Source organism: Anser cygnoides, chromosome Z (genome assembly GCF_040182565.1).
Source record: "Anser cygnoides isolate HZ-2024a breed goose chromosome Z, Taihu_goose_T2T_genome, whole genome shotgun sequence".
Taxonomy (NCBI): domain Eukaryota; kingdom Metazoa; phylum Chordata; class Aves; order Anseriformes; family Anatidae; genus Anser; species Anser cygnoides.
In genome coordinates this window covers 11,348,167-11,364,436 of record NC_089912.1, presented here as the reverse complement: position 1 = coordinate 11,364,436, position 16,270 = coordinate 11,348,167, and the positions used below count along the sequence as shown (strand labels likewise).

General features: G+C 46.7%; 1 protein-coding gene across 1 annotated transcript in view; it reads left to right on the top strand.

Annotated features, from left to right (window-relative positions):
• Positions 1–627: 627 nt before the first annotated feature.
• UGCG (UDP-glucose ceramide glucosyltransferase) overlaps positions 628–16,270 on the top strand; it is a 28,660-nt gene continuing 13,017 nt past the window's right edge. Inside the window, exon 1 of the mRNA XM_066988075.1 lies at positions 628–818. Within this exon, the coding sequence (XP_066844176.1) occupies positions 721–818 (98 nt within the window). The 5' untranslated portion in view covers positions 628–720. The remainder of the gene's footprint in view (positions 819–16,270) is intronic.

The window sequence follows — 16,270 nt, the reverse complement described above, 5'->3', positions numbered from 1 at the left end:
GGATAGTATCATAGAGTCATTAAGGCTGGAGAAGACCTCCAAGATCACCTGGTCCAACCATCCCCCTACCACCAAAGTCACCCACTAAACCATGTCCCTAAGCACCACGTCCAACCTTTCCTCGAACCCTCAAGGATGGGGATTCCACCTCCCTGGGCAACCCATCCCAATCCCTGACCGCTCTTTCTGAGGAGAAATTTCTCCAAATGTCCAGCCTGGCACAACTTGAGGCCGTGGCTTTCAATCCCTACACCCTGAGTCCTTGATACTGAGTTACTCCGAAGCCTGATTTTTGTGCAGTTTTGAGGTGCATTTTGGTGACCACGCTCTTGTAATAGCAACGACCGAGTTCTTACGGAGAATTTACGAGCACTCCTCCACCCGCACACCCAACGGGGAGCTGCGGAACGAACACACACACACACAAGCTGGGTCCCGCCACGTCCCGCCCCACACCGCGGGTCCGACACCCCCCTCAGCCCCGTCGCCATGGCCGGGTGGCCCCAGGGCCCCTCAGCGGCGCGGTACCGGCCATAACCGCCCGCCCCACCCCGGCGGGCCGGGCGTGCGCCTGACAGAAAGGCGGTGGCAGGAGGAGGGGGGACGGGGACGGGGCGGGCCGGCGGTGGCTCCTCCTCGGTGCGCGGAGCGGAGGCCGCCGGGCCGGCGGGGGGACGGGGAGCAGCCGGCACGGCAGAGGCGCAGCCGCGGCTGGCGGGGATGGCGGTGCTGGCTCTGGCCCTGGAGGGACTCGCCATCTTCGGGCTCGTCCTGTTTGTCGTGCTCTGGCTCATGCACTTCATGTCCATCATCTACACGTAAGCGAGGGGCGCGGGGGGCGGGGGGGGGACGGGACGGGCCCGGAGCTCAGCCCGCAGCTCAGCCCTCAGATCCCCACACCCCTCTTCGGGCTGGAAAAATTATAAAAATAATAATATTAAAAAAAAAAAAATCGTCGGTGTTGAGGCCCGGCGACCTTGCGCCGCCGCCTGACTCTCGGGGGGGGGGGGCGGGGGGTACGGCGTGGGGAGGCCCCCTCCTCCCGTTTTTAAATTTATTAATTTATTTTGGTAAAGTGGTGGTTTGATGAATGATGGCGGTGTGTGGGTATGCGCAGGTCCCCCGGCCGGTGAGTCGCGGGGTGCCCGGGGGCTGGCAAACAAAGCAGATTTATTCAGCCCTGTCAGCTTGACAGAGCGATCCTCCATATGGGAAGGGGCTGGGAAGGCGCCTCTCCCCCTGAAAGACCTCGCTTCTGCCTCTCCCTGAAATGAAAGGCCGCTGTTGCATCACCGCAGGCATTAGAGAATATCTAAATTTGTTCTGTTTGTGCTCGGCTGGCTTCCTTTCTCGCTGCTCCCCGCGTGTGGTAGGTATCCCTGACGAACCCCTGCCTTCGCTGAAGACAAAGCTCCTCTTACGCTCATGGATGCTGGAGGTTTGTTTCTGCTGTCCTTGGTCATGGTTGCCGTGCTCTTTTTTCCACGCAAAATGACTTAAAATCTCTACTAATTTTTCCATATTGTAGCTCAGCTGCATTTAGGTCTTAGGCAGATGAATTATCTCCTTTCTCAAAGGCTAGCTGTCTGGTTTGTTTTGGGTAGAAATGACAGTATTTTGGTACTGGTGAGCTGCAGGGGTGCCCTGTGTGGGAACAGGCAGCGAACTGAACTGCCGTAGGCACAGCTGATTCTGGACAGCTCTGGGCCAGATCAAAACAGCCCCTTGCATGCCAAAACTTCAGCCTCTCGTGTGAGAGCGTGTGGCGGTGCTGCCGCTGCCCATAAATAATTAAGGAAGAGTGGCAGCTGCGAGGGGCAGGAGACCCACACGGAGACATGGGAGAAGACATGCAAGAAGATAAACAGGAGGTTTGTAGCGAGAGGGGAGCCAGGGGACTGTACAGAAGGGGGATGTTACTGGCAGCCCTCGCCACAGGACCCAGGCGCGAAGGGATGGCCGGGGTGGGCAGTGGTAGGCATGGGAGGGTGACACCAGAGCAGGGTGGGCAGGGGACACCCGAGGGACTGCAGCCCCTGCAAAACCCACGGTGGGGCAGGGATGCTGCCAGAGGGAGTGCAACCTGTGGGTGAGTCACAGCAGAGCAGGTGCACCTGCCGGAGCGGGGAACAGTTAAGAGTTAAGGAGGAAAATGAACAAGAAGCGAGGCGTGGCAGAAGGTGACTATGCACTGACCATGGCCTCCTGTATTGCCTGGCTGAGTGGGTCAGGAGGGACTGAGCGTAAGGTGCTGGGAAGCACAAGGAACCCAGGTGGGGAGGAAAGGTCTTTGCCTGAAGCTGAGTTTGGGTAAGGGGAAAAAAAAGGCGCCTCTCTGGAAGTTTGATGGTCTGCTTTCTTTCCTCAACACCCAAAACAACGATTAATTTTCCGTTAACTGGCAATAACTCAAAGTGAGTTGAATTCCCCAAGCCGAGGCTGCTTTGCCTCTTCCAGTAGCTGGTGGAGAACACGGGCAGTGGCTAGAGTAAGTGCCATGGCTGTGAAACTTGGGCAGAGCTCTGGGTTTTGTTACTGGGAATTTGTGGTGTTCCTGTTGCCTGCGTGTGCCACCCCTGCTTGGTGCACAAGGCGATAACAGGTTGGGAACTCGCCAGCTGGGTGGGCGATTGCCCCGGGCTGTGACACCCCTGGAGAAAGGCGTGCTTCCAGCAGGGCTCCTCAGGGACTGGCCCCACAGATCTGGCTGTCTCTGCTGGAGAAAGGCCAGCAGCGGGGCTCTTTAATGCAGGAGGGTGTCCCTTGCCCAGAGCTGAGCAGCTGGTAGCTGAAGTGACCAGACGGCAAGCTGTGGTGGAGGGCCTCAGCTATATGGAAACGGGACCGCTGCACCCAGTGTGACCACTCAGCTGCCCTTCACTGGAGGTGAAATTAAAGAAATGCTGGGTGCGTACAGCAGGCGGTGCTGGGAAGCTGGAGCAGTGGGCATGGATACGGCTGCTGCTGTATTCTTACAAGGAAGGGACCCCAAAAAGGTGTATGCCATTGGTGCTGTGGCCTGAAAGCTCTGGTGGCCACATGCCGTTACTAATGCCTCTCATCGTGTGGAGGCTGTTTTGTCCTGGAGAGTGGGTACAGCACGCTGCACCTCTCCCTAGATCTCTGAGGTGTCAAGGGTCTTTGCTTACGCATGGAAACTCCTCTCGATCCCAGGGAGAGGATGTAGCATAGGAGCAGAATTATCTCATGTTTACCACGGAAAACTAATTAAACTGTACCCACTACAGAAAGTGAGGAAGGAAGATAAAAGTAATTACTCTTCCCATTTTCTCTTTGCGTGGATGATGTTGTTGGTTTAACACTTGTTGAAGTGATAGGGGTAGGGACTGCGTGTTCTCAGCCTGTACTGCGTCCAGCGGTGCTGGGCTGGTGGGTTGGAAGGGCTGATCTGTGCTACTGGACTGATAATGTTAAAACTACTCAGCAGAGCTTTTGTGGCCAAGGCAATCCTCATGCTGTGGTTCCCCTTCAGCATTTTAGATGCTTGATTTAAAAGGAATCATACTAAGAAGATGTGTGAATTAATTAGATAAATGGGATTATACATCTGCTAAGAAAGTAATCTTTTCTTGTTTTTAATTGCTTGCAGCAGTTGCCAAGGTTAAGGTCATAACAGCATTTCAGTGGTGCTGGTTTGCATTGCAGTTGCTTTAAAAAGATGTAGGTTTTGGATATCTAGGGTGATATACAAGATTTTGGTTGGAGGAAGAACGTCCACTGTCTGTTCTCCCATGAAAGCACTTGCTGCATGGGGTACGAATCATGTACAACTGTCAGTTTGGTTCTTGACAGCTTTTTCCCCTACCACCTTTCCCCGTTGTGAATGGGTTTGATTTATAAAAAGTGCAGTAGGTTTGGTGGATTTCGTGTTCCTTCGAAATAAGCAGGTGGGCTGGAGCAGTGAAATTCAGACAGCCCCACTATTAAGTCAAAAGATGATATTGGTAAATTGTTTCAAGTATGTGATTATGAAACCAGTATACGCTGGGTGCTCTCTGTGTAGCACTGACTCAGTGGAGTAAATGAAATGAACACAGGCCAAATGGCAGTTTTTTATTGCTAGTAATTAGGTAAAGGGCAGTTTGCATGTATTTGCTCTGTGTAATAAGGCAGTGATGACTGACCTGTTTGAGATTATATCCTTCATGCCCAGCTTGGGTCCTTGGGCAAGACCCTTGCATGCGTATAGCTACTTGAATTGGGGTGGAGACACTGACTGATCCAGTGGGAGTTCAGTGCTGGAGGTTACTGGGTATACCAATTCTGAAACCTTCTGAAGCTGTGTGGACAGCTAAAACAGACTTTCAGAACTAAAATCAAACCTATAGCTATGTCTGAAATGGAAGGAACGCATGTGATGTGCAATAAGGAAAAAGGATCTTACAATATCGCCTGAAGTGTCATTCAGGAGACCGAGGAGTAAATCTTAATTTATTTCAAGGCTGCTAAAATATCAATGTTAAATTAATGATGCCTCACCACAATTCTGAAGACGTTCAAACAGTGGAACAGAAATTGTCTTAAATCATGGGGAAAAAAATAAAAACAACTAAAGCTGCTTTCTCAGGGTTTATGGCACTCTAACAGATCTTGTATTTCTGAATAACTGACTGGCAAATTCTGTGGCAGCGGGTTTGCTGCTTTGACAGTATTTCAAAATAGATGGTTCTAGCTTAATAATGATAGTTTTCTGAACTTTGTGTCGCTTCTAAAATAAGACTGGCAAACAAAGTCTGCAGAAGCAAGAAAAAGCCTTACTTAAGCATAACCTGATCTGTTTCCCTACTATATCTTCCGGCTTTAGTCTAGAAACGAAAGAAAGCTTATGTTCTATAGTTCCCTGAATAACTTGACTTGATTGTTTCAACTTGTATGCCACACAGAGGTGTGTTGCTAATGTATTTTGGGGACCAAAGAGAGGATAGGACATCTTCTAAGATGTTTTGTCTCTGGTGAACTGCATTGAACTCTGCCAGTGCGAGTTCACAAAATCTCTTAACCTGCTTGCAACTTCCTGCTTTGTTTTCCTGGTCCACAAAATTGGACTCATGGAGTCGTGTTCCAGCCCTGAGTCTCCATTGTTTTTGTATCTGCTGTCAGCAGCAATTCTAATTACAGCACCTCATTTAAATTAGTTTCTTTTTTTTAACAAGGGATCCATAGTCAGTTCGCACACAAGTTGTTCATTGTGCTGGTTCTCCAGGTATGAGTGGGAAAGATACTGCCATATCATTTAATTGATAACTGCATTAGCTGTTTTTAGCTTTTAATTATAATTAAAATGTCTGTATGTTAAACAGTATTCAATGATAAAAAACAAATTCTGCATTCATGCAGTATTTAGGTATAATTAGGCACACTATGCCTTGTCTGAGTGAAACCCAAGACTTCCAGAAACATAAATGTAGTAAAACTCCTAAAGCTAACTAAAAACATATCTAATACCCCTAGTGTGAATCGTGTGCATCTAAGGATGAAGTTCAGTTTACAAAGATACAGAAAAATCAAGTTTTCTTCTAAACAAACACCAGCTCCCTTCTCCCCCAGCAGAGCTGGTGTTTGATTTCTGCTTTTTATGAAGTCATGTTGATCTTTGGGTTAATAATATGTTACTGTAGAGCATCTGTGACCTTTCCTTCTTAAAACAACAATTCTGTTGTCCATACCTTATTGTCTTGTCCCCCTGTGTTTCTGTTTGTCCCTCCCTTGCTGCTCAGTCGATGATTTGTGTCCAGTCCTACCCTGCTCTGCGCTGACATCCTTGCTCTTGTCCTTCTGACCTTTTTGCTTGTTGGCACGGGGCTCCTTCCTCTGGGCTGTCTTGGTTTTTCCACTGTCAGTGTCTGGCAACAGATTGACCAAAGGAGATGGATGAGCAGTAGTAATTCCCTTTGCTGTGACAGGGCTGCGTTTTTTTTTGGTTTGTGGCACTGCTTCAGAGGCAGTCCTCAGACAGAAGCATCGAGGGGAGGAGGCGTGCTATCAAGTACTGCCAGGCATAAGCGAGCTAACATTTGGATAAACTTTCCTAGAGATAATGCAAATACCTGTTTCTGAGATGAGAGGTACCCTTCCCTCTTGTTGGTAATCAAACAGAAAACTGAGAAATGTGCGCTGGAGCTCCTCCAGGAAATGGCTGGAAGATTTCTAGCACATGCAGAATGCTCTGTCTGTTCTTGGGTTTGTTTTTCTTCGCTACTCAGATGAGTCTTTATTGAACTTGAACCATTTAGGCTGAAATTTTCCATGCAGGTGAATAGTTTTTCCAGTTACGTAGCTGATGACAAACAAACCTGATCTAAAACATTGGTAACTTTAATAGTAGATTGTCATCTGTGGTCTCGTCTGTGTGGAACAGAGAATGGAGCAAGCTCATGATCTCCATTAGTAATCTTTCTGCAAAAATGCAGAGGGTTGAAAGCAAGCAAAAACAGAACTTGCGTGTTTGACCACAAAGAGGGACACTAGAGAACTCGGAGAAGTTGAACAGTTACCTGAAACTTCTGTTTGATCTTGGGTGACACTTTTATCTTCCTACTCTCTCCGCACAACCCTCTCCCCTAATCTGTGCATGGAGGTTGGACCCTGCTTTCTGCAGCAACCTTAAGGTACTTGCTGCAAGTGCTGCGTCCTTACAGCTTGTTGGGTGGCTTTTACCTGGCGAGGGAATGACAGCATTGCAGGAGAGGGGAATCTGAGGGACAGCAATGCCAAGATGTGAAGTAAAGCAGAACTGCTCATGAGGAACAGGAAAACCAACATTTAAAGACACGGACGATGGGAGGTATCAGCAAACAGCAGGGGGTCGTGCCGCCATTCAGAGGGACCTGGGCAGGCTGGAGAAATGGACCCAGAGAAACCTCAAGAAGCTCCGTCGAGGCACATGGCAAGGAATAGCTCCATGCATCAGCACTGGCTGGGGGCCGGCTGTCCGGGAAGCAGCTCTGCAGAGAAGGACCTGGGGGTGCTGGTGGACAACACATGGCCCCTGAAGCAGCAGCGTTACCTGTGGCAGCACAGAAAGCCAGCAGCTTTCCGGGCTGTGTTACTGGTTCCTATTACCTACGGACTGACTGGGATGGAGGTAGTGTGGAGGACGGAAGTTGTACATGTTGCCAATTTTAAACAACTTTAAATTTACCAGATGCTGCGTGGTCACCAGGCTTAATTTTAGATAATCTGTAGGGAAAGACAGACCTGGAGAAGGCAGGAGTTAATTTTTGAGTTATGTATAATAAAGTTGTGGTTGAGTGAGTGGTTCCAGACTAAAAGGAAGGAAAGCAAACCAGCGCAGAACCAGAAATCTGAGAGCAGTAACAATGTAGGAGAAAAGCCATGATGTTGTAGGCAGTTAGAAAGCTGTGTTTTCTTTCCTTTTTTTTTTTTAATGTTTTTAGTCAGGAGGATAAGGTACAGGTAATAAAATTTGAGGAGGCAGTGTAATATTGGAGGCTCTTAACGTGAGTGGTTTGGTAGAATCCAAAGCTAAAATTAAAGACTGTCTAGGGTAGGCTTTAAGGAGAGCAATTGTGGCAAACCTGTGGATGATATCCTCAATGTGTTGAGAAAGAGGAGTGGTGGTGGTGCAATAAATGTGACAAGTGCGCTGTTAGAGCCAACCACGTCTGCTTGGTGAATGGTTAGTGTGGAAAGGAAAGATGGAAGGCTGCAAGACTTGGAGTGTGTAAGGCATAAAACTAGGTTAAAGGAAGCGAAATGGATTGTGTTACCGGTGTAAGTGGAGGTCTTTGAGGCAAAGAAGCATCCAGCCTTGCGTGCCAGCTGCAGAGGAAGAAGCTGAGCAGTGGGATGAGGAAGAATGTATTCTGCGTGCTGGCTACCATAAGGTTATCAAGATTTCAAAAAAGTGGAAAGAAGCTGAGGCTGTATGTAAACCAAAGTTTGCCATAAAGATGTAACTTGATTAAGCAGGGTGTGTAGAGTTGTGTAGGTAGAAGGTGGTAGATGGCAATGACAAGTGACTTTGAGAGTGAATTTGTGGAATTTGTCAGAACTCCTGTGTGGCATGCAAAGTATGTAACTAGTATTTCTGGTTTGCTAGAGCACTCCTGAAGTCAAAAAAAGTCATGTTAAAAGTAGTCAAATTCACTGGGATTGTAATTTTTTTCTCATAACTGAAAGAAGTTTTGTGATTTTGATACACCTAACATTGGTCTTGCATTTTACTGAAGACTATGGTTTAGAAAAATAATTAATGTACTTTAAATATTTTGCAATAGATCAAAAAAGCCTTTAATTTTTGGTTATTGCAAGGTGAATAGTTTGCATTTTCTTAAATACGTTACTTATAGTTGATAAAGATCGAGGCTAGATTATACCTTCTCGTTCTTGGCTTGAGCTAATTCATACCTTGAGTCAAATTACTGAGGTTGTAGCATGCATAAAACAAGTCTTATGTTGTCTTCTGGGCAAGTAAGGTAAAACACGTTTACAAGCGTAGACAAATGCAGAAAGCCGCAGTGAAGTATTGTACTAAGAAAAAGGCTTAGACTGTCTTGGCAGTGCTGCTTGTAACTTTATTGCTTTGAAACTGTATTTCTTGAAGCAGTTTGACTTCACAGGTGCTCCAATGGAATAACCTTTTTTTTTTTTTTATATTAATTAAAATGGCCAGATAACTAACAACACATCTCTGCTGCCAGTTGATGCTGGTAGTTGGTTTGGTCTATTTCAGACCATTAATTGTTCCCCTCTTCAGAAATACCTCTTTGAAAACCAAAGTCTGTTCGTTTTGTTAGTTTGTTGTTTTTTTTTTAACCCCTTGGTAAGGCTTCTCAGCTCTGTGTCAGCAGCATAGTCCGTGGAGAAGGAACCTGTTTAGGTAAAGAAACACCAATTTTCATGTTTGCAAGTATCCTATTTTTAAGTGCTTGTTCTGGGGTGTTGTTTCATTCTGTCTGTATAATAATGAATTCTCAGATGATTGTTGCTATGGTTCGATAATGACAGCATGCTATCCTTCATTTTGAAGAAATATTTCTCTGGCCGTATGCATACCTTGCTTGAAGCAAAATCAAGATGCTGAGAATTAGATTTTAGTCAATATGCAGGGCTATTTTTGAGGAGGTGTCTTAAGCGCTTTCTGCCAAAATAATTTTTTTAATCCTAAACATGTTTTTCTTGCAGACTTTGCTGGAGTAAGACTCAGAGGTAAAGCAGAAAGCTTTCAGACTTGTCTCCTTCATGAGAGCACGCATGGTGAAGTGAGAAATTCTTCTTCCCGTGTTCATCCTCGCAGACACGTGTTGGGCTGGGGGAGTGGAGGAAGCAGACAGGATTTTCAGGCTGCAGGAGTCTTTTGCTGGCTTTTCGCTTGCCTGACTCCACAGAACAAGGTGGTACAGCCAGTGGCTGAGATGCTGCGGCGAGGGCTGTACCCACCAACCTTTTGAAATACTAGTGAGGTGTTTCAAAATTAAGACGCTCCATGTCCCCTTTCAAACATTTTTAAAGGGGAGGTGAAATGCACATGTTTCACAACAGCATTTCCAGGCAGATTGTTTTACGTAGATCATGTAGCAGTGAAGGAAAGAATTTTTTTTTTTGAGGGTCTGTGACCAAAGTGTTGTGTGTATATTTTTGTGGCTTTTTTTGTGCAGAAGACAGATGAAACTTACCAAGATAGTTTTTCTGGTTCCCATCTGCTGAGGGAGTGGGGGGATTACTTTTCTGAAGCCTTTAATATTGTGTTGAGTATAGAAATTACTCTAATGTTTTCTTTGGAAGGTTTTCATAATTGCTTTCTTTATTGGAAAGTCTTAAAGGTCCCTTAAGACACTTGCAGAGAGAGCACTGACAGCCCTGTAGGCCAGACAAGGTGTGTAGCTTTTTTATTATCTTAGTTGATACAAGGAGGGACTGGGACCGTGTGTTCAGACTTGAGTACATTGGTGTTTGGGTGAGGTTTCTGCTTCTATTTTGTACTTTGGAAACATTTGCAAATGAGTTAATTAAAAAAAAGGGACTGTCAACCACTAAAATAAGGAAAAAAGTATTGACGCAATATGTCTTTGATTTGTTCGTGCCTTCTCTGGTCAGTCATTACTACAATTCTGTTACTTGCATTTAACTGTTTTGGAAGCTTTTGGGGAGAAGAAAATGGAAAATGATGCTGAGTGGCACAACAGGAGCAGTAAGGAGCAACGTGTCTGTAGGAAGCACATTATTTAATGTTTAGAAAACGATGTTGTCGTTTAAACTTGTCCCTTATGAAATTAATAGTGATGAGCTATTTTCTCCCTACAGAATTACAAAATAAGTCAGAAAAGCGAACTGAATTATCTCACAGTGCAAATCTTGTAAAGCTTTGTTTAAAATTTTCATACTGTGCTTTGGGGACTCGGTTCTGTGCTAAGCCCTTACTGCTGTGAGTGGTTCACCTGGCCCAGAGCTGTTGCCATCCACTGGAGGTGCCCTCATAAATAAAACACGGGATGCAGTTCTCTGAAGCTGCCTATCGCTTGTTGCAAGGAGTCTGCATCAAAAAGCGCTTCTATTTCTGTGCCTCGCTGGCTCTTAATTTGCTGCCCAAAGGGGTAATCTAAATCCACTCCTACCCCTACACCTTTCTAAACATTTCTGCCGTTCTAATCTGCCTTTAGCGAGCATGTGGCTACAGGGTGACTCAGATCAGCAACGAGCTCTTTCTGTGGGATAGTTCTCAGTTTGATCAGCTGGCTGATCCAATTTATCCTGTGGCCCTGACTGCTTTATAACCACCGGTCGGCTGAGGGTGTGGGAAAGCAGAAACAGGGCATGAGTTGCTATTTTGATGGCAGCCTGCAGGTAGGCTTCTAGGAGAGCTGTGTTCATTTTAGTGCTTGCTATGATCCAGTAATGGCTGCGGTGTAGACAATGCGCGGAGCTTTTGTTAAGCACATGTCGTCGGTTCAGCTCGGCAAATTGTGCACGACCTAGGATTTGGATGGTAAAAGGGTTCCCTTTATGTTTAACTGCAACCTATTGTATGGGAGCCTGATTGTTTCCCTTTTATCTTGTGGGCGTGGGGATAAGAGAGGGGAGTAGGGAAGGAAATTCTAGATTAAAAAAGGGGGTGTTTGCTAGAGGTTTTCAGTTGAGATCTAGAGTGTTTGCTCTTACTTATTTCCAAAAGATAAGTTGTTTTTTTTTTTTTTTCTGCTTCAGCTTTTTTCAAACATGAAGTTAAAAAATAAATAAAAATCCAAGACCCCACCTTTGAAAAGACTGCACCACCTTATGGATTGCCTGTGCTAAATGTGACTTTTGTGATAACATGTTAAAGCTGTTCAGAAAGTGCTTCTCAGGCAGTTTCAGCTGTGTTTGAGGGCTTGAAGTTAAAAATGTTAAATTGCGCTAGATAAGATTTTTATTGTTTTGCATTGTATGGTTATACTTGTCTTCGCTGCCTGCTAATTGAGCTCCTGATTCCCAGAACAGGAAGAGCAAATTAATGTTTGTGTTCTGAAAGCATTTACCTCCTGAAAAAGTGTAATTATCACAGCCCAGGTTATACCTCATTCCGTTCTTCTACGTTTTTCGTGAGTGTGTGTGGAAAGCATTTTCACTCTCACTGCTTTGGAGCTTGTTTCAAGTTTTTTACACCGTTTCTCTTCACTGCACCTCCCCATCACGATTTCAGTATACTTTTTCCTAAGGGACTTCTCCCATCTCCGAGCACTCTGTCACGGCTGGGTGACGTGCATTTTATTACAGTAACAGTCACACCAAACATGACGTTGGGGTTTCCTCTTGGAAGTCTTGTTCCCCCTCTTCCCGGCAGCGCGTTTCTGCACCTTCCTCTTGCTGGGCACTTGTGTAGCTGGGACCAGTGCGCGTGTGGGCTGGCTGGCCGTGTGGCCCTGTGCCCTCTGCCTGGGATGTGAGGCCGGGAGATGACTCCGTGTCCCCTCGGTGAGGGGCTGGTCCCCACCAGGCAGGGGTGTGCGAGCTGCCACCACCTCACTTCTCTGAGGCCAAGTCTCTTCCTTTCAGCCACGCGAGGAAGAAGAGTGGCGTGCCCTGTGTGTGGCTTGTGAGTGGCAGAGACATTTTCTCCTGGCAGCTGATACTGGTTAGCCCTTTCTGGTGGGCGAGTAAGGACAGGGAGCAAGCTGCAAGGGAAGGGATGCTGTGAAGGACAACTTCTGTGACAGCCAGCTGTGGAGGAGTTTTCAGGGGACTGACCCTCATCCCTGCACATGCTTCCAGAGAAGAGGTTGTGCTCCTGGTGGCATGGGTCCTGCTCTGGCCCTGAGGCACTACATAGCCCTCCATGGGCACCTCAGCCCTTGTGGAAGCCTGCTGAAGCCAGGGGAGAAAGGAGACCATATTCCTCCTCTTCTCCTGCAATCCTGGCAGCGTGTTCACAGCCGCCTTTCCAAACACGCTCTGGAGCTTATTGTGCCATTCCCTAAGGCAGTCCAACATTAATTTGGCAGAAAACAGGTTGTTTTTTTTTTTCCCCTCCCACTTCAGGTTTAATTTTCTGTTGAAGTGAGTCGAAGCAGCTCACAGCAGGGTTGCACGGGCATCAGTACTGGCGCAATGTCTCGTTTGGCTGGCGTTGACAGAAGTGAGGGAGAGAAGGAACACCAGGGGAACCTTCTCTTTGCTGTTAGTGAAGCTGCATGATCATCTTGCCCATCCTTTCACAGTGTATGCTTGCTAAATTACATTGACAGAATGCTGACATTATGAATGGAATAACAGTTTCGTGGTGGTTTAAGTACCTCAGCTGGGTCACTGTGGGATCAGACAAGTGTCAGAACCACCATGAGAAGCTCAGCACGTCCCAGAAAAAGAGGGAAAATGAGGAGAGAGGGAGTGCCTTCTAAGCAGTAGCCTGCACCTAAACTGGTTCAGCGATTTTATGAAACTGCAGTCTAGGGGAGTAAGGTTGGAAAAAGATCCAGGTGTTCAGTTCTTGCTTAAAGAAGAATTCTGTTTGCTTGTTGGGAGTGGCCACAGGTGATGTTTTCTGCTTATGGATCTGTTTTGCAGTTTTCAAATCCTTCTGCAGTCGAGGGAGGACCCTAAAAAAGAACAGTTTTAGACCTCCAAGTGTAGTATGTATGCCCATGTTCTTAAATATGGCAAACTCCTGTTTTTTACCTTTCTGCTTCCAAAAGAAGAGGAACCATCTCCCTTTTATTTCTCATGCTCTCATCCTGGATCTGGTATTCCATAGCAGATCCTGCTCTCCACAAATCCCTGTGTGAAATGATTCAGCTGACTAAGATGGAAACTGACCAGAGGGTGTGTTTGTTTGTGTGAATTCAGAATTACAAGCAGGGAAAGCAGCCTCTTCCAAAAGTAATGATCTGTTAGGCTATCTCAACTGCCTGTGCAACCACAGCCTCCAAGGGATGTCTCCAGCCCTCCCCAGGCCTTGTTAGTGCTGGCTTGTAGCATTGCAGGATCTGCTGCCAGTCTGTGGCGAAGAATGATGTTTTTGCACCAAATGCGTGAATTGTTAAAATAAAGTAGCTGCGGAGGGAAGGCTGAAATAAATGAATAAAGAGTTTTTTGTTTTTTTTTTTTTAACTGCTTTTAATAGCCATAGAGACCCAGCAGTCCATGCTAGCAAGCCTTTTGCATTTGCTAGAGTATTCTCCTTGCCTTAAGCGGGTGGGAGAAAAGGTTTGATTTGGCTTGATACAGGTTAGCAAGGATTCATCATGTAGTGGGCTGCGCAGTGATAACTCAGTAGCCTGGATTTTGCCTTTCAAAGCTGTTGTACCTCTGAGAGAAAAAAAATCTGGATTACTGTTGCTTCTGTGGGTTAATTGTCATGTGAAGGAGCTAAGTTTCTCCAAGTTTTGCAGATGTTCCTTGGATAATATAGGATAGAATCACAGAACCGCAGGCTGATTTGGGTTGGAAGGGACCTCAAAGCCCATCTAATTCCACCCCCCTGTCCCATGGGCAGGGACACCTCCCACCACACCGGGCTGCCCAAAGCCCCATCCAGCCTGGCCTGGAACACCTCTTCTCCAGGCTGAACACCCCTGACTCCCTCAGCTTGTCTCCGCAGGAGAGGTGCTCCAGCCCTCTGATCATCCTCGTGGCCCTCCTCTGGACTCATTTTAATACTCTTGTGTCTTTCTTGTACTGGGGCCCCACAGCTGAACGCAGGCTCCAGGTGGGGTCTCATGAGAGCTGCGTAAAGGGGGACAATCACCTCCCTCATCCTGCTGGCCACGCTGCTTTTGATGCGGCCCAGGACACGGTTGGCTTTCTGGGCTGCAAGCACAACATGAGCCAGCAATGTGAGCTTCTCATCCACTGACAACCACAGGCCCTTCTCCTCAGGGCTGCTCTCAATCCATTCTCCTCCCAGCCTGCGTTTGTGCTTGGGATTGCCCCAGCCCAGGTGCAGGACCTTGCACTTGGCCCTGCTGAACCTCATGAGGTTCGCACAGGCCCACCTCAGGCCTGCCCAGGTCCCTCTGGATGGCATCCCTTCCCTCCTGCGTGTCGGCTGCGCCACACGGCTCTGTCATCATCGGGCTTGCTGAGGGTGCACTCAATTTCACTGCCTCTGTCACCAACGAAGACATTATGCAACATCGGTCCCAGTACTGGCCCCTGAGGAACTCCACTGGTCACTGATCTCCACGTTGGGCTCTTGACCACAACCCTTTGAGTGTGACCGTCAGTCCAATTCCTTACCCACCAAGTGGTCCACCCTGCTGCTTTTCTCTTTGCCAACCCGCTCCCGGCTTCAGAGTGTAGAATACATTTCACAGCTTTGTTACCTAAGGATCACAGGCTGATGCATTTAACGTGACAGTGTGAAAGGTGCCCAGGTAACCTGGCTGCTGGTCATTCACACTCAGGACCTGAAAGTGCCTTAAATATTGCTTTATCAGCACCTGTTTTGGAGTTCAAAGCTGTTACTGATTCCTTGGTGTAGCAGTGCTTTTCTGCAGCTTACTGCATTAAGCAGGGGTAGAGAAAAAATCTATTAAGCAAGTACATCTGAGTAGTGTCTTTGTGGCTGCTCTGGGTTAATTTCAATGCAGAATAATATAAGTGATACAAACTTGGAAGGGACTGCCTTCCTTTATTGTTTTTACTGCTATACATGCTCTGTGGTAACAGACCACTGTGATCATAAGACCTGTCTGAGAGCACTAAACCACCGTAAGTACAAGTTTGTGCTCAAAAGTATTACTTCACTTACTAATTCATCTTAACCTTACTGTGTATGGTCTGTAGCACATGGCTTCATTTAGAATAGATCTGCATTGAAAATGTTGTTCTAATTTGTCCTAGTATTTTGTCTACCCTGTTAAATGCTAGCCCTGAGTATTTTAATTTATTTCCCGTAATGGTTGGTCAGTTTCTCCGGTGATGATAGGTTTTCAGCTGCAGCGCTTCCATTCTTGTTCAGGTTATGTCAACCCACAAACAGTCCGTATCGGTGTAAAATGCTGCTGCTGCTTCAGTGTGGCGTGACAAGTAGCGGGTGATCTGACGGCTTGCTTGTAGGATGGCGAGCTACAGGCGGTGCGACCTTACTGAACTGTGCTCTGTTAAAATTCCCTGTCTGTGGTGTTGTGTAGCTGGATGGATCCTGGTAACGCCACATGCCTCCTTTGCAGGTTTTCTAGGGCTTCCCTGACTCGCAGCACGTGTAGGCTCTTCTTTATGTAATTCAATCACCCGTGTGGTCCTGCATGTCAGCATGGCTTGTGCTGTGACGCCTGGCGAGGTTCTGCAGTTCTGTCACTTGCTGCTTATTCTCCGTCACAGTCCTGCCACAAATCTTTCTTCGTTTTTTGTCTTCTCCTTACCTCTCTCCATTCACTCTTCTCTTCCCTTCATTTCTTAAGGATTTTGCCTTGGTATGCAAAGCTTATGTGTGCATTGATACAGTCCATTTAAAATGGATTTTTTTTGTTTTTTTGCCTTATGTACCTCTTATTCTTCCTTTTCAAAGTTGCATTATTTGCTCTCCCTTCATACCAGACTTAACAGCAAACAAGGGCATTATGTTTATGTGAAAATTGGCAAGGAAATCATTGTGGTAGCTTTCTGAACTGGTAAAACTATTACCTTCCTTATTTCGGTCTGACTGTCCCTTCTCTGTTAATTGTTCTGCAAGACTATTTTGGTTCACCTCTGCAGTGCCCAGGCTCAGACTTGGTGACAGCGTGAGGACATCATCTTTGTCTTTCTGTCTTCTGGGCCATGCGGTTCTCTCTGCGCTGAGCCTCTGGTGTCCAGCTGCAAAACTAGTTTA